The sequence below is a fragment of the Doryrhamphus excisus genome, linkage group LG2, assembly GCF_037039965.1.
Source record: "Doryrhamphus excisus strain RoL-2023G ecotype Guam linkage group LG2, RoL_Dexc_Guam_v1.1, whole genome shotgun sequence".
Classification (NCBI taxonomy): domain Eukaryota; kingdom Metazoa; phylum Chordata; class Actinopteri; order Syngnathiformes; family Syngnathidae; genus Doryrhamphus; species Doryrhamphus excisus.
This window is the reverse complement of record NC_136358.1, coordinates 2,112,905-2,138,010: the sequence shown is the minus strand read 5'-3', so window position 1 is coordinate 2,138,010 and position 25,106 is coordinate 2,112,905. Positions and strand designations below refer to the sequence as shown.

General features: G+C 42.3%; 1 protein-coding gene across 3 annotated transcripts in view; it reads left to right on the top strand.

Moving 5' to 3' along the window:
- nlgn2a (neuroligin 2a) overlaps positions 1-25,106 on the top strand; it is a 91,667-nt gene that overhangs the window by 43,155 nt on the left and 23,406 nt on the right. For all 3 annotated transcript variants that reach the window (XM_078795161.1, XM_058069096.2, XM_058069099.2), the window contains one exon: positions 11,056-11,205. In XM_078795161.1, coding sequence (XP_078651287.1) covers positions 11,056-11,205 — 150 coding nt within the window. The remainder of the gene's footprint in view (positions 1-11,055; positions 11,206-25,106) is intronic.

Here is a 25,106-nt window from a genome sequence, read left to right as displayed (position 1 = left end):
TTTGCACAGGGAGAACATGCAAGCTCCACTTAGTGGAATCAAACCCGGGTCTCCTAGCTGTGTGGCCTGAATTAAATCAATTGAATGAAATATTGTAAAATCCTGTGTCCTTCCAACTATGAATGTCATATAGTGATTAACTCATCCTATACTCACGATTAATCACCACCAGTTTGAAATGTGGCCATTTTTGCTGTATATATGTTTTCAGTGTTTAAATAATATATTCTATATAATAATAATAATAATAATAATAATAATAATGGACACTAGAGCGGACTTTGGAGACCACTGACTTGCATTAATTACATTGTGGTTTCTTTTTTTTATTTTTCAAATAGCTAGTCAACAATGTCAGACACCCTCCTACAGATAGCAGCCAACAACAAGGTCAAAGGTTATCAGTCTGCTCCGTGTTGTCAGACATTAATGTGGACATGAAATTTGAGTTGATTTGTTAAAGGGGAAGGCACATGCGTGTCAGCCATGTCAGCGAAGCGTATTTCATGGCACGCTGCCAAGGGCGTCCTTGTATCGCCGACTTTTGCTCGTTCCTTCCCGTGGCTTCAAACCAGCCAACGTATTGAGATGTACCAACAATAAACAAACAAACTAACATCCTGCAGGCACAAATAATGACAGCCCAGTGAACTGTGAGAGGCTAGCATTTAGGAATTAATTAAAGTCCACAAACTAATGACCTCCTCCATCTGGTAATCTGCAAACTGTCAACTTAGACTCCCCAGGGAATAGATCCCAACACACACCCTTAATAAGGAGCTAAGGCAGTGGGAGGGAAATGAACGCTTCGACCGTTCATTTGTTTTGCTTTTAATATTGTAAACGAGTTTCCCTCGCTGGCTGATTATCTCACGCCAAATCCCTCCGGCGCTAAATCATGTGATGCTTTGGATTTTTCCAATAATGACTGGCACTGATAAAAATATGAAGCATCCAACTGGCTTTTAATTACAGTGTGATATTGAGGGTCATTAATCAAAAGCGGCACTTTGGGATTCGTCAGCGATGATTCGCTAAGACAAGAATACAGGCGGCATTTGGTTATGACGCATTTCTATAAATTAGAATTATTGTACTCAATGAAAAGACGTCTATTTGTGTGTCAAACCTCACTTTTGCGTCAAAGAAAAGGAAAGTAAAAGAAAATTAGACATCAGAAAAACATTGGTTGTATATGCGGTCCATCCCATGCATAGACGGAGTAACTCCTGTAATAATATCGCAAGAGTATCGCAATAATATCACAGCGTTGGTCCATGCAAGCCACAATATTCCTCATAATCCCTCGTTTGGGAAACGCCACCTTTCATCTTTTGCATATAAACAGCAGTATTTCCTATGAGATGCACTGCAAACACAACTGTATCAATCCCAAGCAAATGTTGAGTCGTTTGTAGTAAAAAAAAAATAATAAAAAGTGTCCTTTAGTTTAAATGTTTGGCTATATATAAAAGAATGATGGAGAACGAATCCAAACAGGATGCAAGGCAGCTTGACAAAAGAATAAAAGCGCAAAGACGGGGGATGGATCGACGGGACTGTCAGAGCTGATTTATTTCCATATTACCGCTTGTCTCATCGCGGACATGGAGCCGTTGTTTCCACCGCCTCGCCAGCGCCTCCTCGGCATTCAGCCCACATGGTGTCAAGGTTGTGTCATATGGTGGCTGTTGCATGCTGACAGATACTTGAAAGCTTTTGACAGGACAAATACGACGACGGAAGACGAGCTCTCGGAAGTGCAGGAATAAAAAATAATATTACCTCATGTCGCTCCTAAAATCTTCCCATTTGTGTTCCTGAATCAGCAAGAGTTGCACACACATGGAAACATTACACTTAAAGCTAACAGAGAGCTCAGGTTGGTCGACACAAAGTGGGTGATGCTGGGTCGCCATGGCAACAACAGTTTCATGGTTGTTTGCAATAAAAAAAATGTGATCTCACTTCCATGTCTTTTTTTTTTTTTTTTACAAAACCTCCTCAAAATCCAATAAAGTAAAATCTTGCAATTTATCAACTAATCTTATTAATATATTATTAATATATATTGGATCAGGAGTGAATCAGAAAAGAGGCAAGAACGTTTTCTTGTTTTGCCTTAAGCACAAAAATAACTTTCATGGATGACTAAGGAAATTAAAAAATCTGCGCATATTCACATTACAAGTGGAATTTAAATAAAATGACAATGGATTGAAAACCAGGGCGGTTGTTTGTTTATATGAGCCCTGTGATTGGCTGACCAGTCCAGGGTGTTCCCCCGCCTCTCGCCCGAAGACAGCTGGAATAGGCTCCAGCACGCCCGCGACCCTCGTGAGGAAAAAGCGGTAGAAAATGAATGAATGAATGAATATAAAAATATACTGTATATTTGAACAACACAACAAAAACAGATTTTTGGGAAAATAAAGATGAAAGCGGTATAGAAAGTGGATGGATGAATTGAAAACCAAAATATTTGTCACTTAATTGGATAATTGATTAATCATCGATTAAGTGCTCGGCTGCACTGGACTTCTTTACCGCTTATTTTTCCTGTCTATCACTTAATTTGTACTTCCCAAAAATCCCATTATGAATACATATGCCGTTAATCATCTTGGTTTTCCTTTAGTTAATACTTCAGTTAATTACTGCAAAGAATAATAACAATAGTATTTCAAAGTGGGGTACACGTACCTCTTGGGGAATGCAGATTACCATCACATAAAAGTCATATGCGCCCCTCCTGATTTGCGGTGCGTAGCTACACACAGAAATGCAACATTAATCTTTATTATTCCTACAGCGGTAAGATTCTTATATCACGAACAAAAGTTATCTGTTCACTTGTAGCGGCGAGTCATGTAGAAAAAAAAAGTCAATTGATTGATGGCTTTGTTTATTGTCATGGACTCCACTATAGAAATGTGTATTTTATACACTTCAGTTTCTTAAAGTACTATTTCATGATATGTTGATGATGCTTTTTAATATGTTGCCTTGACTTTGGCTGCATAGTCTTTTTGTAAATGTATTTTAATTTCTGGTACATATGTAATGTTTGATGACATATTACTATATTGATTAGAATTATGAAAGCAACTACTTTGAATAGCCGTAAACTATATTTACAGTAAAAGGTAGATTTTTGGGACTTTTTTGGGACTTTTAAAGTAGTTTGCAGGTAAAAAAAAAAAAGAAAAAAAAGTGTGAGCACGCCTGCTGTAGTGAATACGTAAATAAAAATTAAAAACAGCTTGACTAAATTAGCACCGAAAACTGAGATTTACGTAATCTCCTCGAACGCCTCATAGGAACAGCCCCAGCAGATAGTAGTACAGCGGAGAAGAAAGGAGACATGATGAAGTTGTTCATTGTTAGATGAACAAATAAGTATGTTTGACAAAGACGTGCATTCAAAGCGTTTAATCTTTTTTTTTCAAGATCATTGATAAAAAATGTTCAAGTTCATTGATATTGTGTGGCAAATGAGAGACGCAATTAGTGTGTTTTCTGAGCTGTGTCATTTGTTGGTAGATTGGATGCACTGACTGTGTTAGAAAGCACACAATTTATGTTTTCACGAATAATGTGTCTTCTTTGGGCATTGCGGCCGCACTGTTCGGCGGTCCTTAAACACACCATATGTGATGCAGAATGAGAATTATGAATCTCTCAGGACCTGAACAGACAGACCATGTGCTCTGTTTTTTTGTTTGGTGCATAATCTCATGCTATATGTTATCATATGTCAATATGGCTCATTAATAAGCCTCGTATTGAAGTACTTTTTCTAATTGTTTTCCGTTAGTGTTGTGCGTTTGTTTTCATAATTATTTATAATTATTGTGTTGACGTGTCACATTAGTTGTTGTTGTTGCACGCCAAAGTATAACAAATGAGCATAAAGGTCACACCACATTTTACCACTTAAATAAATAAATAAATTCCCCAAAATTCAACCATAAATAATCATCTACATTCCAATCAGTCCTTACAAAAATATATATAAAAAAACTGTTTATTTGACTGCAAACCTCAGCATATTGCATTATTGATTGAGCATCAGCATGGTTGCGCTCATCCAAGCAAGATATGAAATGATAGAGAAATGACGGACACCTGCTAGTCCATACCTGCTCCATCCACTGGCCTTTGTTCTCATCCACATTCTTCTCTCTCAAACGTTGTTGTCCTTCTCTCCGTGTGTTTGCTCCTGATTGGATTGTAACTGTCGCAGGCGTGTCCCAATTAAGGCGGCATTGTTATGTACGAGAGGCAGAGCGCCGGCTGCGTGGCGGCACAGCTGACAGCCTCGCTTAATAGGAACGCTGGCATCGGAATAGCGATGACAGCCGAAGGCGATGCTACATCCACTTTATTGTTTCTTTGCCACTAAAGGAAGGTATAAAAGCACAGAATAAAAAAAAGTAAAAAAAGTGCAAAAATACTGTATATATAAGCCGACTAATCAACATTTAGAATGTAAATGCCTCCTGTAGAGCAGCTTTGCACATTAGAGAAATGAATTCATGCATTATTCCCAGAGAAATGGAAATGTCACAACATCTAAGTCATTTAAATGTATGCTTCTGTCCCAGTTTGGACCTCACACAGTCCAGGAAAGACCATATTGGTCAGGGAGGCTTGAGACCAGGAGGTTGCCCGAGGACGGCGTCATGCTTCATTACATTTAATGCATGTAGACAGTAGCAAACGAGCACAGAAAGTGTTAATGTGCTCCTCCGTAATTTGATTCGGAGCCTTCCAGAGGTATAATCCTCACACTTCCTGCTACATAAGCACTATGTAAAATCTATAGTGCTGATTCAATTTGGGGCTTTAAAGCCCATTTTTTTACCCCCGTATATTTCTCACCTTGCACTTGAACTTTTTCAGTGTGCTGCACAGTGCGTGTGCGAATGCTTTTGTCTCTTCTCGTAAGAACTTAGTAGCATTTTACAAGAATAATAAAGCAGAATGAGCTAAAAAATACAAGATCGGTAAGAATCTCTTCATATTTTTAAATGAGTGTAGTTTATTTTACGAGGAACTATATATTATTTCAAAGAACAAGACATTTAAGTCTTGATTTAGTTACAATATTTAAGTTTACTTAAAAAAAATATTAGCTTTGAAATACAGAAATCTTGCTAATAATGAACACTGGCTCTATGTAGCATTACTAGCGCGCTAGCTAGTCACCGGGAAAGGTTTTCAACACAACAGCAATACATTATAGCAATATCGTTAATCTTATTTATTATGTATTGTATCAAACTAAGACAGGAACAAGATCAAATTAAAAGCATTAAATGAATATAGAACCACCATCCACCAGTATGAGCCTGGACTTTGTTTTTGTTTTTTTTAGAGACTGAATGAGGTCATCAAATCATGGATGGCGACCAAATATGCCCACTAAGGAAAAAATAGTGTGGCGCCACAATGACAGTGATTGCGGATGTGTAGTAGATGCTAACAAGGAGCGTTATGATCATTTCAGCTTAAACCTCACCAGCCGACGCCTGAAGAAATGTGCAGCACATTGAATTGACGGCTTGTTTCTTTTAGCCGGCTGACTATGGCGACAAACAACTGTGATGAGTTCACATCCAGTGCGAATTATGAGTCTCCCACCGTTTTGACTGTCACATTTGGAGGGAATTTTTGGGGTAGCAAAGAAGTTCAGATGAGTATACTTGCTAGCATTAAGGATAAACTTACATAAATGTTTGTGTTACTTCATGTAAATGTACCTGATATGTTTACTTCTTCTTATGCCGCTGCTTTATTCTTTTGTCTCTAGTTTTTTTTATTTTTTTTAGAGCTGTCAAATATCTCCAGGAAGTCTGACACGGCAAATATTACCATGTTTAGCTGAGCGTACTGAATAGCATCCTGTCCTCATTGGTCGCTCAATGAAACTTCTGGTGCTCATCCGGGTGACAATGTTACCAGTGAAAAGTTCCTCCATGTTTACCATGTTCTTATGTAGTAAGTCTTCATGAGAACATGCCGGGATCAAACAGCATTTTTAGCGTCTTTCATTGAACCGCTAGAATCCAGCAAAGCTTTTTTTTACTCCGCCATTCCCCAAACATGGAGAGACAGAATCCTTGCAGCTCACACTGGAATGTTTTGTGCATGAAGAATGTTGAAGAAAAGAAAGAGGCAGGATGTGAACATTGAGTAGAGGAGCCGCGGTGGGTCAACCGGAGTCCAAAAGGCTTAAGGCAGGAAAAAAAGGATGCAGAACACGGAAAAGGAAGAAAAGGAGGTTTGGAGAGGAGGTAAACAAGCGACAATGCTGGCGCCTGTATCGTCTTTGTCTCATGCGGCACTCGGGAGGACGGAGGCGCTGTGTTGCTAGCTCCAAGCTTGGATCTGCCTCCCATTTCGCTCAATTTGTGGAATTCCACAAGGAGCAAAAGAAAGAGTCCACCATCTATAACGGGGATGGTGGTGGTGAAGCATTGGCCGTGGGGGGCGGGGGGTGGGAATTAGAAGGAAAAGACAAAGAAGAAGCAGAATGAGAAGAAAACAAGTACAGAAGGGTATTTTTTAAATGAAATCTGTCCAATCAGGTCTATTTGAAGCGCACACGCCCAAATGCCAATCAAAGCCAATCAAAAACCGAAAGAGAGTTTCCACAGTACAATTCTACATGTGACCCAAAGCAAATAAATGAACAAAAAGTGGACAACAAGACAGAACCGACAGGGTCCCTAAATAAAGACATGGATCGAATGCCCGCGAGGAAGAGGAGCAAACAGTCCATGCTGAGCCGCGCCGACCGAGAGGGAGCACTCGTGTTCTCCGAGGTGTTATTGAGCCAAAAGAAGCTTGTTGTTGTTCAGAATCTGCTCCTTTCATTTCACTTTTGACTTTTTTTTTACCATTTCTTTATCTCACAGAGTGGTTGATACTACAGGTTGTAGTAGCAAATAAATACAGGGCCAGTATCGCAGATACCGATACCAATCCTTTTTGATTCATGAGAGATTTTCTGATTTTTTTTTCTTTAAATTGTTGATCATAGTTATAATCACAATAAAACACATCTAGAACATATAATACAACAATATATCAAAAGATATCAACAAAATGATACAATGAATCCCTTTGATTGCATGCAATTGTTCAAGCAAAATTAAGCAAATAGAGCAAAATAAGGAAATAAAAGCAAAAAACACTATTGGCTATTTAATAATTATCCCCTGTACAATATAAAAATATGTATAAATGTGAGTGTGAATGGTTGTTTGTCTATATGTGCCCTGTGATTAGCTGGCCACCTCTCGCCTGAAGACAGCTGGGATAGGCTCCAGCACCCCCCGCGACCCTCGTGAGGAAAAAGCGGTAGAAAATGAATGAATGAATATAAAAATATACTGTATATTTGAACAACACAACAAAAACAGATTTTTGGGAAAATAAACATAAAAGAAGGGCTGCACAGTGACCAAGTGGTTTGCATGCAGGCCTCACAGCTAGGAGACTTAAGTTCAATTCCACCCGTGTATGTTCTCCTCGTGCATGCGTGGGTTTTCTCCGGGTATTCCGGTTTCCTCCCACATCCCAAAAACATGCTAGGTTAATTGGCGATTCCAAATTGTCCATAGGTATGAATGAGTGTGAATGGTTGTTTGTCTATATGTGCCCTGTGATTGGCTGGCCACCAGTCCTGGGTGGCTGGGATAGGCTCCAGCACTCCCTGCGACCCTCGTGAGGATAAGTGTTAGAAAATGAATGAATGAAAGATGGAAGGAAAACTGACAAATATTAGTCTCATCATGCTATCATCGATGATATCGATATTTGGATCCATCAGCCCACCCCTTCTTTGATAGTCCTAATAGTTTTGGATACGGCTCCATTCTTCAACGTTATGAACTGATGCAGGCGTAGCTGAACGCAATCTGTCACATGACTAGTTGCCACCAAAATGCTCCTGTAAGCACAGCAAACTGGAAGTGCTGATAATCTCAGTCCACACACCCCCAAATGCACATCGATGTTCGATGCAATCAGTACGCCGCGTGATCCATTGTTCCCTTAACGACCGGTCCTTGGGTGGGCGCCGCAGACCGTGGGCAGGCTCCGCCGCTGTGCATCTCATCACGGTCCATTCATCACGGTCACGTCTTGCCCTCCATCACGGTGACCTCCTATTGACCTGCGCACATGTGACACCACACACGACACACACAGAATTATACATCATGAATGCTAATGAGCAGGTTTTGGTTCAGTATTCCGTATCCAGCACCTCTGGAGGTGAATCGTTTTAAAGCAACAAGATGGGATAATATTTGCTGTAGGGCTCCGTCTCGTTTGGTGTAGTCTATTTTAGTTATTATCAATGAACGACTCCATGCTGAAACAACCCCCGCCCCCACGCCCCCACCTCTGGAAACGATCTTCAGTCAAGCTGCAGGATTGGCGAGGGGAGCAGAAGGTGGCGTCGGTGGGCATTGTGCTCAACACGAGCGTAGGCCTAATTGCGCCGTTGTCTGCGTTCTGCTTGAGAGCGTCCGTAGCCCGCCGAGCTGGATCTCCTTAGGGTACACCAGCCTGCTGCTGCCATCTTGCTCCGTCTTTGTTTGTGCTCGTTCGAGTTTGCTTGGCGGAGTCGGGTGTGTTCAGCCTCATTGCTTCGTGTTTACTGTACTCATCTGAACTGGAGAGGAGGTTCCAATTTGATTTCACATTTACGTACCGGTGGAGACTGAAGGTGAGAAGATTGGTTATTGCAGCAAAATTGACTGTTGACCAGCTCCACTAACACTCTTAATGTGTATTTGATGAAGGAAGCAAACCAGCTATGTAGTCAACGAGTGTCGTGGTTGCCTACTTGAAAACTGCCTCGGTATCACATGTCCGACCAAAAACAATAAAAGAATGAGGACAAGACTGCAAGGGACGCCATGGTGATTCCACAGAAGCAGAATGGAGACTTTAGTGTGTTGCAGTGGAAAGTGCTTGGCTTGAGCAGCTGCAGGGGAACCATCAGTCAACAGAGGGAGATCAATGCCATTGATTAGCAAACAGGTAGCTGGGATGCATCCCTTCTAAAGAACAATATGTCAGCGTGTAGTGAAAGTCAAAGGGCCAGCTGTAGAGTCGAAAACGCAAAGAGAAGGCCTTTCCGTCGTCTTTGTGGAAGCGGTGACCATCTGCCGCAAAGCTTGGCTGGCTTGTCTGGGATTTGTTGAAGCAAGAAAAACATGGTTCACACAGGATGCTGGATATGATGCCATAATGTATTTGTCGGGTTTTGTCTGTCGGTGTGATCGTAGACGGACGGCGGCCAAGGTCGTCGCGGAGTCTGGTGATGCGCGATCGGTAACCACGGCAACAGGCAATCAGCCATTGTCCGCACCAGCGTGGCTCATGCTGAGGTATAGAGGCGGTAATCAAGTATCTGAACATACACAAAAATGACACAAGCATACCTTGACCTTGACCAACCTGAGAACTGAGCACTTCCTTCCTGTCATATTTTCTATAAGACAGGATGTTTCTTTATTCTCAACAAGCCAATTTACCATTTGAATCTTGTAGACAAGCCATCTATCCATTTTCTATACCGCCTACCCTCATTATAGGGTCGTGGGGTATGCTGGAGCCTATCCCAGCTGACTATAGGTGAGAGGCCAGTTCCAACTTCTCTCTATGGACACTTCAAAGTTGGCGTCACATGACCCGGAAACAGAACACACCACAGTAGACTGTATTTTATTTATTTAGAAATGTATATTTTCTTATTCATCTTCAATGCATATGTTCACTTTTCATGGTGTTATATGAGATGCTTTAAAAAAATGACTTTTTTTCTCTTTTCAATAAATATGAATACAGTGAAAGCGTCAAAGCACCTTGCTTTTGAAATGTTGTGTTACTTTAATGCAAGCTTAGCATTCAACACCAGCACTGACATAGTACAAGTGCGTGGGAAGTTGTACCGATTCAACGCTAACATAAGTGATGTGGGATCTCCATGGCAACTGCGACAACCCTTGTGACAAGCCAGTATGGCATTGACAATGCAGCATTGATAATGATTTTATTACTTATTTATGATGTTTTTTTTCAATCTTTATCTTTTATCTTACCCCTTTTCTGGTACCCTGCCAGCGCACAACAATACCATGCAAGAAAATTGTTTTTCCTCGAAATGTGCCACGAGGGAAGTGACCCAGAAAGATGTTGATGTAACCGTCCTTGCAGCTCGGCGCCGGATTGTCCGCTACCGTATTGTTGGGAGATCCAAGGTGTGAGCTAAAGCGAGGGGAATTATGGAAATATGTTGGATAAAGATAGCATGTGGCCTTTGGTGAGATGCTGAGGACAAACAAAGGACAGCAATGGAGGACAAGCAGCTCCTTCTTGACTTTCTTTGACCGCTGTGGTCCACGCTGGTACCCCAACAGGAGGTTGCCAAGTCAACCCAATGGCAACTATTTAAAAATGCATTTTAAAACTGGCAAAGCAACTTGATATTACAGTTTCTAATGTAGGAGTAGACATTCTCTTGCGTTTGTTCAAGTAAAACGCTGCTTCTACTGCCTTGGTGCATTACTGTGTTTACTACGGTGCTTTTGGCTCTGTTGTAAACCAAAGAGCTCTTCTGGCTGAACCCTGACTCCTACACTCCTGAAGCATTTGCGCTATTGAAATTATGGCTTGCAAAGTCCATCCCGCTTTTAGGCAGTTGATGAGGGGTTCATTCTAGGCTACACAACATACGTACCATGACTATAAAGTACAATAAAACTTCATTTAAAAACGTTGTTTTTGGAGCATCTCTCGGAGGCGGTGATGAAGTACACCACTTTGACCGTGTTATTTTAAATAACCACATCTCAGTGCTTTAAAAGCGGTCATCCCGCTGCAGGGAACTCTACTCTCATCTTTGCTCAAGTGTTGTTTTGATCCGAACCTTGCAATTTGCTTTGCTATTATCCAACAACAAAGCATGTAATCAAAGAGAACACAAACAAGTATCATCGATCCTCTTTTTATGTGCTGCTTCTTTTGTTGCAGACATACGTGACAGGAGGAAGAAGCCGGTAATGCTGTTCATTCACGGAGGCTCCTACATGGAAGGCACTGGAAACATGTTTGATGCCAGCGTGCTTGCCGCCTATGGCAACGTCATCGTGGTGACCATGAACTATCGTCTTGGCGTGCTGGGTGAGTGGAGCTGACTTTTTCTGTTTTAAAATGAAAAGTATCATCACTTTTGAATGTTACTGCATAAAGTCTACAGTATATCTTTTTTCTGATCCAATGGCGAGGGTTGTATCTCAACTAAGTGTATTAATAGCACCTGGAAGGTCTTTATAATTGCTGTTTTGGAACACTGCATCTAATTTGCATTTCATTACCTGACGCTTGGCAATGCATCTTTTATTGCTAACTCATCAGTGCTTCTGACTCCACCTCGTAAAAAGTGAATAACGATAATAGTGATTTTAAAAGAAACTGAAAGAAAAGCGGTAGAAAATGAATGAATGAAAAACAATATTTCATTGTATTTAATTTAAGGAGCTCAAACTGAGGCATGTTGTACTCTGTGTATCCCAAAATATTTTTAAATTTTTCCTCACGAAAGTGTCTATGGGCGAGAGGCGGGGTACACCCTGGACTGGTCGCCAGCCAATCACAGGGCACATATAGACAAACAACCATTCACACTCACATTCATACCGATGGACAATTTGGAGTGGCCAATTAACCTAGCATGTTTTTGTGGGAGTAATCGGAGTACCCGGAGAAAGCCCACGCATGCACGGGGAGAACATGCAAACTCCACACAGAGATGGCAGAGTGTGGAATTGAACCCTGGTCTCCTAGCTGTGAGTTCTGCGCTCTAACCACTAGACCGCCGTGCTGCAAAAAAATCAAAACATAGTAGAACCTTGTTTAGCGTACGCTCTGGTTAGCGTACGCTTCGGTTAATGTTGAAAATTTGCACCACAATTTTGCATATCTCTAGTAAGGGTACAATAGTGCTTCTTAAACAGTGGAGTGGCCCCCCTGGGGGTGCCGTGGTGAACTGTCAACATGTCCAATCATCCTCAACATGCAGTTTGACTTTGAATGCGCTTTTATGCTTTCCTTTTTGTTACATTTTCCTTGTTTCAGTTTCAGTTTCACGCTAACCCAGGTTCCACTGTAATAATAGTCATGATGTATGCAAGGTAGTATTATGTAAATGTTCATCTCTCCATGTTCCTTATATTTAACAGCTGTCATGCTAATGCTAACCGCTTCACACCATTCGCCATGTTGGCACCAAGTGAATAAAGAGGCAGCAGTATAGTGGCGGGCTGAGCAGCAGGCGTCTGTCTGTATGTGCAGGGAATTCTGCAGCGCTAAATACGTAACAGGCCGCCCAGCGCTTGACCTCACAGTGGCGGCCTCAGCGACAGACGCCATAAAAAAAAAAAAAAATCCTCACGCGAGGGACGTGAAGATGAAAGTGAGACGACACATTCATCGCACATGATCAATGACAGCGAGAGCAGAGGGCATCAAAGCACACACACACACACACACACATGAAGATGAGGGTGAGAGATGAGAGAAGTGACAGCAGGAGAGAGATGAGAGCCGGGCCAGAGAGCATGAGGGGAGGGGATTTGCCTGCCATGCTAAAAATAAAACACGCAGAGCTGTTTCAGAGTGTGTAGAAGTGCTCATGTTGTGTGCACCCTTCATGATGTGTGTGTAGATATGGCATCCTTGGAGGTCATGTTGGCATGATAACTGTGTTGTGTTTTTTTTTTTTTTTTTATGAAAAGAGCCTTAAATGCTACACATGCTTTGCAAGCATATTGAATGGAGTGAATGAAGGATGGCGCCGTGTTCTCAGCGCCTCCCGCTGTGAACACTTATTGCATTAAGACTTGTGTGTGTGTGTAGCAGTGTGAGACTAACCTGACATGACCGGAGAAGATATGAAGACACACAAGCTGAACACGGTGCACAACACACACACACTAAACCCACAGTCTCTATGGCAACCCCTGGAAGAATTGATGCTTCCTCTCGACTCAATAGCAGGGATGAGACTGGTGACATACTACGCTGTGCTATGCACGCTAATGGGGTGAAAGGAGCTCATCTTAGTGGTTTTCTTTTGTGGAATTTTGGCTTTTGAAGCACAAAAGTGAGTAGACCCCTCACATCATCTTCTCAAGGGAAAATACTAAGAAAATCTGAAGAAAATAGACATATATTTTAGTGTACAGCTTGAATAGATTTAATATTCTCTAAAAATGAGTCAACACACGGCCATTGTTACCTAATGAGCAGCAGAATAATTATGTCATGCCCACCACAGTCAATACTAGCATTGTTTGCATTGATTTGCATTGATTGTTAGCATTGCACATGTTTTCCTAACATGCGGAGCCCAAACACACCTTCAAATCAAATCAACTTTATTTGTATAGCTCTTTTCCTGCAAAAACATGCGACACAAAGTGCTTTACAGAATTAAAAAACAATTACCACAATTAAAAGGAAAAACAAATACTAAGAAAGCCCCTCCATACTAGACACACACACACACACACACACAATCACACACAGTAGGGAGACATGGCATGGCACTGAGGAACAAGGATCACCTTTGGGGCCGTCCACACTGGCAGGGTGCTGGAGGGACCAGCACCCGGGCCCCCCGACTCCGACAGACAGGCGGACCTCCACATTAAAAGGAGGAACCCCCAGCCGGCCGGGTCGAAAGGACCCAAGTATGGCACCTTGCACAGCCCCCAGTGTGAGGAAATACTGGAGTTAAAAGCATAAAATAGGACTAAAAAGATAAAAACATTTAAAAATATCAGTTAAAAGCCTGATTAAAAAGGTGTGTTTATTTAATCTTTTCTTCACCGGAGATGTCATCATGTAGGAGTGGAGGAAGATTCCACTAAAAGAGCTATACCCACACTTCTGAGTCGTCACGTGATCGTCTGTAAAAACAAAAGTAAAGTGTGTTTACATCCTTGGTGTGTTCCCCGTCTCCTGTCCGCCTTATCGTTTTCCTTATTTCATCTCCAGTCTCGCTGCAGGCATCTCCCCTTAGAAATATCAGAGTTATGGGACAGGTTAGGTGGACACATGTTCTTCATCTCAAACCATCAGCGTTGTTAGCGGGGAGCCACCGACCACTAATAGCCACGGATGGATCATCATTACACAGACATGACAGCCCCTTTTGAGTCATTCCGCTGAGGCGGCATTCCCCCAACGGGGACTACTCTGTTACTTTGGGGAGCAAAAAGCAGCATTCCATGCACGAGTGTGCACAAGGAATGCTATTAGTGAATGTAAACAAAACACCAGGACATGAAACCATACACTAGAGAAGAATATGTACTTGGCTTCCACAATTTGATTCCATTTGTGAGGTCAGAGGTCACAGTTTTTCTCCGAGCGTTCCCCAGCCATACCATTGGCCGATGGGTCCAGTCCAACTCCTGATTGCTTCATTAATTGAATGTAATTGTGTCTCTGCAGTAAAGAAGCTTGTGTGTAAACAACATATGGCGCCAGGATGCTCGAGTGCTGCCTACTTAATGTCTCGCTGCAGGACAGGCGATGCTGATCAGACGGAATAAAAGAGGCATCATGTGAAGAGTGAGCGTGAGGGATGAGCGTGTCCCTCCATGCATCTTTTCCCTCCAAACAAGCGGAGTGATGTTGTTTTTTTCAGTTGTTATATGGGAAAACAAACAGATTCCCATTTTTTGTTCAGGAACCGTGATGGTGCTATTTTAATTACCATAATTACCGACAATTACCGTAATTTCCAGTGTATAAACCGCTATTTTTTTCCTCATTCTTTGAAGCCTTTTGGCGTGTACATTAATTTATGGCTAAAAAATACATGTCCCATGATGCATGGAGTGTTGTGGAAGCTAATATCACATTTCTGACACATCTTAAAGTTTGATCAAGTGAAGAACGACTACAGCAGACACCAGTAGGCGAAGCCTCGGGGCAAAAACAAGGCCCTTTGCTCCTTAATGCCACTCCGAAATGTGTTGAAATTTCATTCCCCTGTCCGTCACGTGAGCATGTTTGTTGAAAATTTTATTTTTTTTTAGTCTATGCTCTGATGTTGGCAATATGGAAGCTCGCGGAACAGTTTCAGCATTTCCCAGTCGGCATGTCCTGCGGTTCCTTGTGCTGTCATAATTGGCGAGGTCATATTTGAATGGGTTCCTACGGGAAAGCAATGTTCTAGTACACCTGACGCCTGCCAGCAGGCTTCCAGCTCGATCTGCAAATACTCCTGTTTATCTCCACATCATTTCTCATTTTCCATCTCGCTGCTTTCCCTCTTCTCTCTCGGCCCATTACTCTTTGCCTTTTTCTGTCCACACGCCGCTGCATCCATCACGTACCGTATGATCTGGAGATCACGGGACAACTTCATGTGGGAGGCTTTGTCATGGATCGCAGGCTGACACCTTGGGGTGTCGTCTGGGTATCCATGCTATATCATCAGCACCTGCGGCCCGGACAGCACATGAATGCCATTACTGATGTCCTGTGTTGAAGAACACGAGCTGGAGACAATATGAACTCGCAATTTGCATGGGGGGTAAGGTCAAGGGGAAGGTCGCGAGCTGCTTCTAACAATCAGATTGTTGCATTGATACCCTGAGAACACATTAAAGTAAGGACTTCTGCAGCTTTTGTCACGTTAGGTGATTAATGCATAAGTTATTTTTATATTCTGAAATATACTGTACAGTCTGCATGCAGTACTTCCTCTTTTATTGCGGTTAATTGGTTCCAGCCCCGACCACGACCCGGGCTTAGCTGACAAAAATGTACTATGACATATTTCCTGGCATATTACGTAACAGCTCATATAGATATCTACTGGGTTGAATATCTAGGTTATTATATTATATTAAGTCTACGTTTCACCAAAACCTTATTAAAGTCTACTTTTAAGGAATTGACCCAAACAATGACATATTTCTCACTTTGTTATTTCATCACGTCACATTCACAACCAACCTGCAGCGTGGGTCTGCTCGTTCGGTGCACACTTGACCAAACGAACCGAACTGGCAGAGAAAACCCACAAAGTTCCTTTTAATGGAACCCAACATGAACCTAAATTGAAAGAGTTCATTGCTTGTGTGCGTCTTACACGTGTAAACACAATGTCAACGTTGGGGTGACTCTGCGGTAAGGGGGTGGGGGAGGGACAAGGGTGGCGGTTGTTGGGTTCTGAGTGGCCTTTGAGCAGATGTGAGTGGCGGAAGAAGCAAATTGGACTTGGCGCCTGATCTGACAGCTTGGCACTTGTCTTCTACTTCTCCCTTTCCTGTCCTCCATGTCAGGCCAGTGGATTGACTCCGGGCCCAAGATGGGAATACAATGAGGGTATATGTTTTATTTATTTATTTTTTTCAATTTCCTCTCCTTTTTAAAATATTCATTTTTGCCTCATTTGTGTTGAAGACCTTTTTCCCCCGCCTTCATTTCAAAACGTGTGCAGCATGTGACATGACAGGATGCTTCTTCTCCATCCTGACACTTGTCGTTGATTACCGCACACTGTTGACTTATGCATCAGAGCTATGGATAATGCATGGCATCAGTGCGGTGAAGGAGTCCTGCAGCATTATTCATACGCTACTGTATGTGTGAAGTGTGGAGGAGAGTCTTGACTCCCAAACGGAATTTCTTGCTTCTTGATTGTCTGCCTGCACCTTGGGAGGGTTTGTTAACAAGGGCTATGATCATGTACCTCTGCTGCTTGAGTATTATAAAAAAAAAAAAAAAAAAATCTTGCCTGCATGAAAAGAAGGAAGCGGGAAAACAGACGGTGCTCCACAGGGATTTCTGTCAATTTCGGGCTTCATTTTTGCCCACTCTTTTCAGCCTGAAGCCGACCGCTCTCCTTTAACTATCCTTCACCGTTTCTCCTCCTTGGCAGGTCTCACTGCGTCTGGAAAATGAATGCAATTAATACCCTGGATGAAGAAGAAATTGAATTAGTCATTGTTGGTGAGGTTCTAATTTAGCACTGCAGTGCAGTCCTTGGTCGGACTTAAATAAATATGACATCAGTCGCGTATGAGTAGCAGATTAAAGATGACATATTTTCAAAGAAGCGCCAATATCCTGTTTAATTTTTCTGGTAGCCGTGAGTCAGCAGTTGTCTCGGAGCGAGCGAACGTGGCTTAGAGCAGGGGTGTCCAAACGTTTTCCGCTGAAAAATCAAAGGATGCTGAAGTAACTTTTACATTGACTAAACCAACCCATGTCAACAAGATGTTTACATAAAAACAGTGGAACCTTGGTTAGTGTCATTCATTTGTTCCAGGAGGCTGTTAACCAAATAACAATTTTCCCATAAGAAATCATGTAAAACAGGGCGGCACGGCGTGGTAGTGGTTAGCATGCAGACCTCACAGCTAGGAGACCAGGGTTCAATTCCACCCTCGGCCATCTCTGTGTGGAGTTTGCATGTTCTCCCCGTGCATGTGTGGATTTTTTCCGGGTACTCCGTTTTTCTCCCACATTACAAAAACATGCTAGGTTAATTGGCGACTCCAAATTGTCCATAGGTATGAATGTGAGTGTGAATGGTTGTTTGTCTAAATGTGCCCTGTGATTGGCTGGCGACCAGTCCAGGGACAGCTGAGATCCAGCACCCCCCGCGACCCTTGTGAGGAAAAGCGGTAGAAAATGAATGAATGAATGAATCATGTTAAACCAATTTTTGGTTTAATATTGTGACATTATTCTCATTATCATATCGTCTTTATTCTCCTAAAATTGCTGCACTTTAATTTTTGCTGTTTTTTAGTTTTTATATAAAGTATAAAGTATCCCTTATCTGACTGGAATCTTCCCATGGTGTCCCAACTCTAAAAGAACCACTTTTAATGCACCATTTTAGGAGAAGCTTGAGCAGCACTGACAGTCGTTTGCTAGTTTTCATTCTGTTTGTTGAGTATAAAGTATCCCTTATCTGACTGGAATCTTCCCATGGTGTCCCAACTGCAAAAGAACCACTCTTAATGCACCATTTTAGGAGAAGCTTGAGCAGCACTGACAGTAGTTTGCTAGTTTTCATTCTGCTTGTTAAGTATAAAGTATCCATTATCTGACTGGAATCTTCCCATGGTGTCCCAACTGTAAAAGAACCACTTTTAATGCACCATTCTAGGAGAAGCTTGAGCAGCACTGACAGTCGTTTGCTAGTTTTCATTCTGTTTGTTGAGTATAAAGTATCCCTTATCTGACTGGAATCTTCCCATGGTGTCCCAACTGCAAAAGAACCACTCTTAATGCACCATTTTAGGAGAAGCTTGAACAGCACTGACAGTAGTTTGCTAGTTTTCATTCTGCTTGTTAAGTATAAAGTATCCATTATCTGACTGGAATCTTCCCATGGTGTCCCAACTGTAAAAGAACCACTTTTAATGCACCATTTTAGGAGAAGCTTGAGCAGCACTGACAGCAGTTTGCTAGTTTTCATTCTGCTTGTTGAGTATAAAGTATCCCTTATCTGACTGGAATCTTCCCATGGTGTCCCAACTGTAAAAGAACCACTTTTAATGCACCATTTTAGGAGAAGCTTGAGCAGCACTGACAGCAGTTTGCTAGTTTTCATTCTGCTTGTTGAGTATAAAGTATCCCTTATCTGTCTGGAATCTTCCCATGGTGTCCCAACTCTAAAAGAACCACTTTTCCTAAAATTGCTGCACTTTAATTTTTGCTGTTTTTTAATTTTTTTTTTTGTTTAATAGTATTTTTAGGGCCAATAAGAAAAACAACTGTGTGCTGTAATTGGCCTCCAGGCCCCACTTTGGGCACCCCTGGCTTAACGGATGAGTGACTATTAAAGTTCTGCTCCTAAATAAATGATAAAATACATAGAGGACTATTTGGTGAATATTTCCCAGCTGTGAGGATATGACTTAAGAGCGGACTCATATGTACTGTGACGGACTTGGGTGCCATTCTTGCTGTGCACTGCAGGCCCGACCACGGTACGATCGCCCGAGTGTAAGTTTGCCCTAAGAGATGGTTTAGGACAAGCCTGAGCATCATTGGACTAATTAGAGTTCAGACTACATAGTAGCTGTAGAATGAGAAAAGCAGTGATGCTGGTGTATGCTAAGCTTTGTTAGCTGTTGTCGCACGTCCCTTATCCTCATTGTTTTGCTTTTTGCAGGATTACACCAAAAGCTTCTCAACTAAACTTAGCGGAAAATCAGGTCATGGTGCAAGGAAAATCCCATAAATCCAGGAATTGTGTTTTCACTGTAGTTTACATTGCAAAGTATGGTATTTATCTCGCGTTTATTCTCTCATTTGCTGTCGTTTTTCAGTAAACAATGCATCAATCCAGGATTGATGAAAGTCTGCCAGGTCATATGAGGCCTCCACACGCCATTTTTGGTTCATCTTTCCTTCAGTTGCATCTGCATGCCTCCTCGGCGGTTCGAACCTCAGGGTGAGCAGCATGTCGTCGCTGTGACAGCCTGTCCGAGTCAATGCGCCATCTTGCTCTCTCGTGCACACAACCTCGCTTCCCTGTCCTCGCTCTCGTCTTTCGAGGTGCACCGTCGTCAATGTCCCTCCTGGTATCCATCACCTTCTACTTGTACCTCATTCTCTTTCTCTATCAGCGCCATCTGTCGCCATTAGCCTCATCTTTCTCCCCCCCTCTCGTAACACGTTGCTAATAGAAAGATCAGTTTGCCTTCAACGTGTTCGTCATTTGTCTTCATTTGCTGACTTTTGGAAGCAGGCAGGTGTCTTCATTCATATTCTGAGCTGTTCCTTGCGATTGTCCACCTCATTTCTTCATCAAGCGCCGATGCTGCCAAAGAACCAATCACACAATATAAAGATTAGGCCTGGTTGGAGACAATAATCAATCAATCGACTTATTTCAATGTATTTATATAGCACCAAATCACAACAAAAGTTTTCGGACGGCACATGGAGGTCACATTCATAAATACAAAACAGAGAACCAACTGAAACCCCACATGAGGAAGCACTTGGCGACGGAGGCAAGGAAAAGCGTCCTATCACACTAATGCTTTAACATACATCATGTCGGTATAAAGGACCGACTTCTGTTCATTTCTCTGTCGCATCTCCCCATCTTCATTACTTCAAATTAGCAGTTAGCATCGCCGCCCTGCTCGTGGTTGTCTCGCATTAGCAGTTAGCACGGACACAAGGCTTCGCAGCACCCGTGCTCGCCTCCCATTAGCAGCAGTTTCGCCCCAGCTTTCCCCTCCTGTTAGCGTGACTGACAGCAGTGCCGGGAGGAGGCCACACAAGCATGTTCTTCATCTTCTAATTCTTCTAGCCTTTGGGAGATGAGAGATAGACCAAGTACCTGGAGAGAAAACCCACACATGCACAGAAAGATGGTGCAAACACCACACGGTTCCAACGAAGATTTGACTCCTCATATGCTAACCACTCGGCCACTTGTGTGACAGAGACTAACTCTTGCAGGGGACACATAGTTTCTAGTCAGCCATGTTGCAAGGTTCCCCTTTCTGGTAAGGTGGCGTTTTAGCATCTTTGCCTAATTGTCCTGACAATTTGAGGCTACGACACGCAGAGGGAACGCAGCACTTCGATGCATGCCGAGCGGCCTGCCTGGCCAGAATGGAAAGGGCAGATGCGGGAAGGGAACGAGACAGCAATCAACACCTCCTGATTGCCTCAGGTGTCCCACGAGAGACATCGATCTGCTGTGGATCTGGCAGGAAGAAACAAAGAAGAAGAAGAAGAAGAAGAAGAAGCCAAGGTATGAATACCGAGGAGGAGTGTCACATGATCCACCACTGCAGCATCCCTCTGCGGGCAAGGCAGGATGGAGCAGTTTGAAGGAAGTCTTCATGATGATGCTCAATGTTAAGGACGTCCACTGACACAATTGTACACAGGATCAGTTCCATGTGATTATCCTAACACGGTACAGCATGCGGACCACACAGTATTTCCCAGCTTCCCGTTCCGGTCATAGCTTCTAATCTGCCGAGTCTGCGATACGAGTCCAACAGTCTTCAGCCCAAATCACGTTTGTGTGCTTCTGACCCGAACATGACGGAAATTGATGTCCTCGAAACCCCCTCGCCCTCCCTCCGTCTCTCCCCCTTTCCGTCACCTCCATCTCCCCTTGTCAAGGCTGCTAATGAATTATGAATCGGTCTAATTCATACCCTCGACCGACTCCTCCATCTTCAGCACGCCGTGCTTTCAGTAGCTTTTCATGGCGAGAGACAGCACGGGGAAGTGAAGGTTACTTCATATTGTTGGGTACACGTTGTGTACATACTCTGGCAGGTACTAGTTGAGCGCCACTTTGTTGACTCTTATCATTCTGTGTGCTGCGTTTATGTTCATGAAAATGCCAGGTTTGCAATGTCTCTCTTCTGTCTACTTTTCATAAAGGAACAAAACAGCCAAAAATACATTTTATTGAGAATAGTTGTAGTTTTGTGTGCAGCAATTGTGAAATAATTATAAATGCTGAATGTTAGGATTAAATGAACGTCACTTTTATGTTTATTGACGACCGCAAGGAGGGATGAGAGAGGAAAGGATCCACACCAACAAAATCACACTAGAACGTTGAACATTGTGTAACATTATCTTATAAGAAACAAATGGTTGGTTTTGTAAATATCACCTAGGTTGGGCTGCATGTGTGTGTGTGTGTGTTTACTGTGATTTCCAAGTGTTCCTGAATGCAGCTGCAACTTGTGTCCCAGGACTTATGTATGTGATGCACCTGAATGCACCATTTTAGGAGCTTGAGCAGCACTGACAGTAGTTTGCTAGTTTTCATTGTGCTTGTTGAGTATAAAGTATCCCTTATCTGACTGGAATCTTCCCATGGTGTCCCAACTGTAAAAGAACCACTTTTAATGCACCATTTTAGGAGAAGCTTGAGCAGCACTGACAGCAGTTTGCTAGTTTTCATTCTGCTTGTTGAGTATAAAGTATCCCTTATCTGACTGGAATCTTCCCATGGTGTCCCAACTCTAAAAGAACCACCCTTAATGCACCATTTTAGGAGAAGCTTGAGCAGCACTGACAGTAGTTTGATAGTTTTCATTCTGCTTGTTGAGTATAAAGTATCCCTTATCTGACTGGAATCTTCCCATGGTGTCCCAACTGTAAAAGAACCACTTTTAATGCACCATTTTAGGAGAAGCTTGAGCAGCACTGACAGTAGTTTGCTAGCTTTCATTCTGCTTGTTGAGTATAAAGTATCCCTTATATGTCTGGAATCTTCCCATGGTGTCCCAACTCTAAAAGAACCACCCTTAATGCACCATTTTAGGAGAAGCTTGAGCAGCACTGACAGTAGTTTGATAGTTTTCATTCTGCTTGTTGAGTATAAAGTATCCCTTATCTGACTGGAATCTTCCCATGGTGTCCCAACTGTAAAAGAACCACTTTTAATGCACCATTTTAGGAGAAGCTTGAGCAGCACTGACAGTAGTTTGCTAGCTTTCATTCTGCTTGTTGAGTATAAAGTATCCCTTATATGTCTGGAATCTTCTCATGGTGTCCCAACTCTAAAAGAACCACCCTTAATGCACCATTTTAGGAGAAGCTTGAGCAGCACTGACAGTAGTTTGATAGTTTTCATTCTGCTTGTTGAGTATAAAGTATCCCTTATCTGACTGGAATCTTCCCATGGTGTCCCAACTGTAAAAGAACCACTTTTAATGCATCATTTTAGGAGAAGCTTGAGCAGCACTGACAGTAGTTTGATAGCTTTCATTCTGCTTGTTGAGTATAAAGTATCCCTTATCTGACTGGAATCTTCCCATGGTGTCCCAACTCTAAAAGAACCACCCTTAATGCACCATTTTAGGAGAAGCTTGAGCAGCACTGACAGTAGTTTGCTAGCTTTCATTCTGCTTGTTGAGTATAAAGTATCCCTTATCTGACTGGAATCTTCCCATGGTGTCCCAACTCTAAAAGAACCACCCTTAATGCACCATTTTAGGAGAAGCTTGAGCAGCACTGACAGTAGTTTGCTAGCTTTCATTCTGCTTGTTGAGTATAAAGTATCCCTTATATGTCTGGAATCTTCCCATGGTGTCCCAACTCTAAAAGAACCACCCTTAATGCACCATTCAAACTAACAACTTGCCATAGTTTCCTTCCTGCTACAGTCTCCTTGCACGGTGAGGCATTCTGATGCACTCCTAATTTTACCGTACCCACTATGGCAATGGACGCACCCCACTTTGGGAACCACAACCTTACAGCATTCAATTGTGGTGTAGTTGAATAAAAGGTTCGGTTAATTTTCACACTTTTATCCAACTTCAATGTAGCCATGTTATGTCATGGCGTCATTTCTTAACATGACAGAGTGCAAATGCAGGGAGAAGTGCCACGTTTATTCCAGCAGCAGCCCTCAATTTCGTCAGATCTGTAATGTCCCGCCAACACTGGCTTGATGAAGCAGAATTATTCAAACTACACGTCAGTCTAATATTCTTGCCTTTCTCAAGCTCATTTGCATTTGTTCGCAGCACGGAAGAAGTGATTCCGGGGAGTGCTGTGAGCTTAGAAGTCGGTCCTTGTTGACTTTATTGGTTTGCTTTTTTTTTTTTTTTTTTTTTTCTTCAAAATCAGAGCACCTCTTGAGCTAATGTGGTTACCACGGTAACAACTTTGTCACTCTCTGTGGATTTGCACGGTGAATTTAGGCTGCTTCAAAAAAAGGAGTGTAACATGTAAAACGTTTGCCCTCCTCTGTGGTTTTCGGGCTTTAAAATAGACATGCATGGAACGGTGATTTCATTACACAGGAGAGCGCACGTTTGCATGCTCGTGTGTGTGAGCAAATGTTAATTATATAACTAATGGATGATGGCTAAATGGAAGCCTTGCAAATGCCAAACATGCACATGCAGTGTGTGTGTGTTCACTTGTCATTAGAGCGCCTGTCTGCAACACTTCCCATCCCACCATTGTGCCTGTGTGTGTATGTGTGTGTGTGTATGTGTGTGTGTGTTGCTGACTGCACTGCACCGCGCCAGCCTTGCAATTATAACCTTCATTCATTATGAATCCGACCCCGGACGAAGTGCCCGGCGCTGTCAATCCGGCGAGGCGGCAGCTCAACTCGCCCATGTCTCTCCACGTCACATTTTAATTTTCCGTGTATTAGTTTGGGTTGGCCGCGGATGTGAGCAGGTATAGCGGGGGCACGAGGGGCAGTACTTATATAGCGGTAATTACGCTGCACGTTATTATATTATTACTAATGATTAGCATACGTACTGAGAAAAGAGGGGGTTGTTTGCCCCACGGCCTCGCCCGCTGCTCCGTTTCTCGATGTACGCTGATGAATTAATAAAAAGTTCTTCCTGACTGGTTGTGTGAGAGGCGAATCCATCCGTTCCTTTTTGGGGGGAGGGGGGCTCAAATAGCATCACAGAGAGCCTCATTCAAGTGACGGCTAATGGATACAGTTGCTTAATCAATGAGATTGTTAGCATTTGGCTATTAAATATAGAGAAGATAGCCAACTGGTGGCCTCTGAGCCGAATGCGGCCCATGAATCAATTCACTTCCAAACTTGAGAGTAACATTTTTGCAGCAAATACTGTACATAAAAACACCACATTTTTTATACTATACTACACAATACTACACATTTTGGCAAAGGATGGATACCAAGTCGTCGTAAATATTCACTGAAGGAGCTTGTGATTTTGCCAAGACAAGACAAGTCAAAAAAAAATCAACAAACCTTTTGCGAACAATGTAACGATATATAAATACAATGAGAGAATATCAAGAAAATGATAAAAAAAAAATAAATCTAAATGAAGTCAATAGTAAACAATAGAAAAAGCTATTATTAATTCGCTAATAATAAAGAAGAGAATGGAAAAATATTGATCTCATCATGCTAGCTGGCATCCACCCGATACCGATACAACTCTTGCTATCAATCTACGCACTCAATTCTGTCTTTTTTAGCATTTTTTTTACTGTTTTTGAATGCCATTTTGTTTTGTTTTATTATGTTTTAATGATCG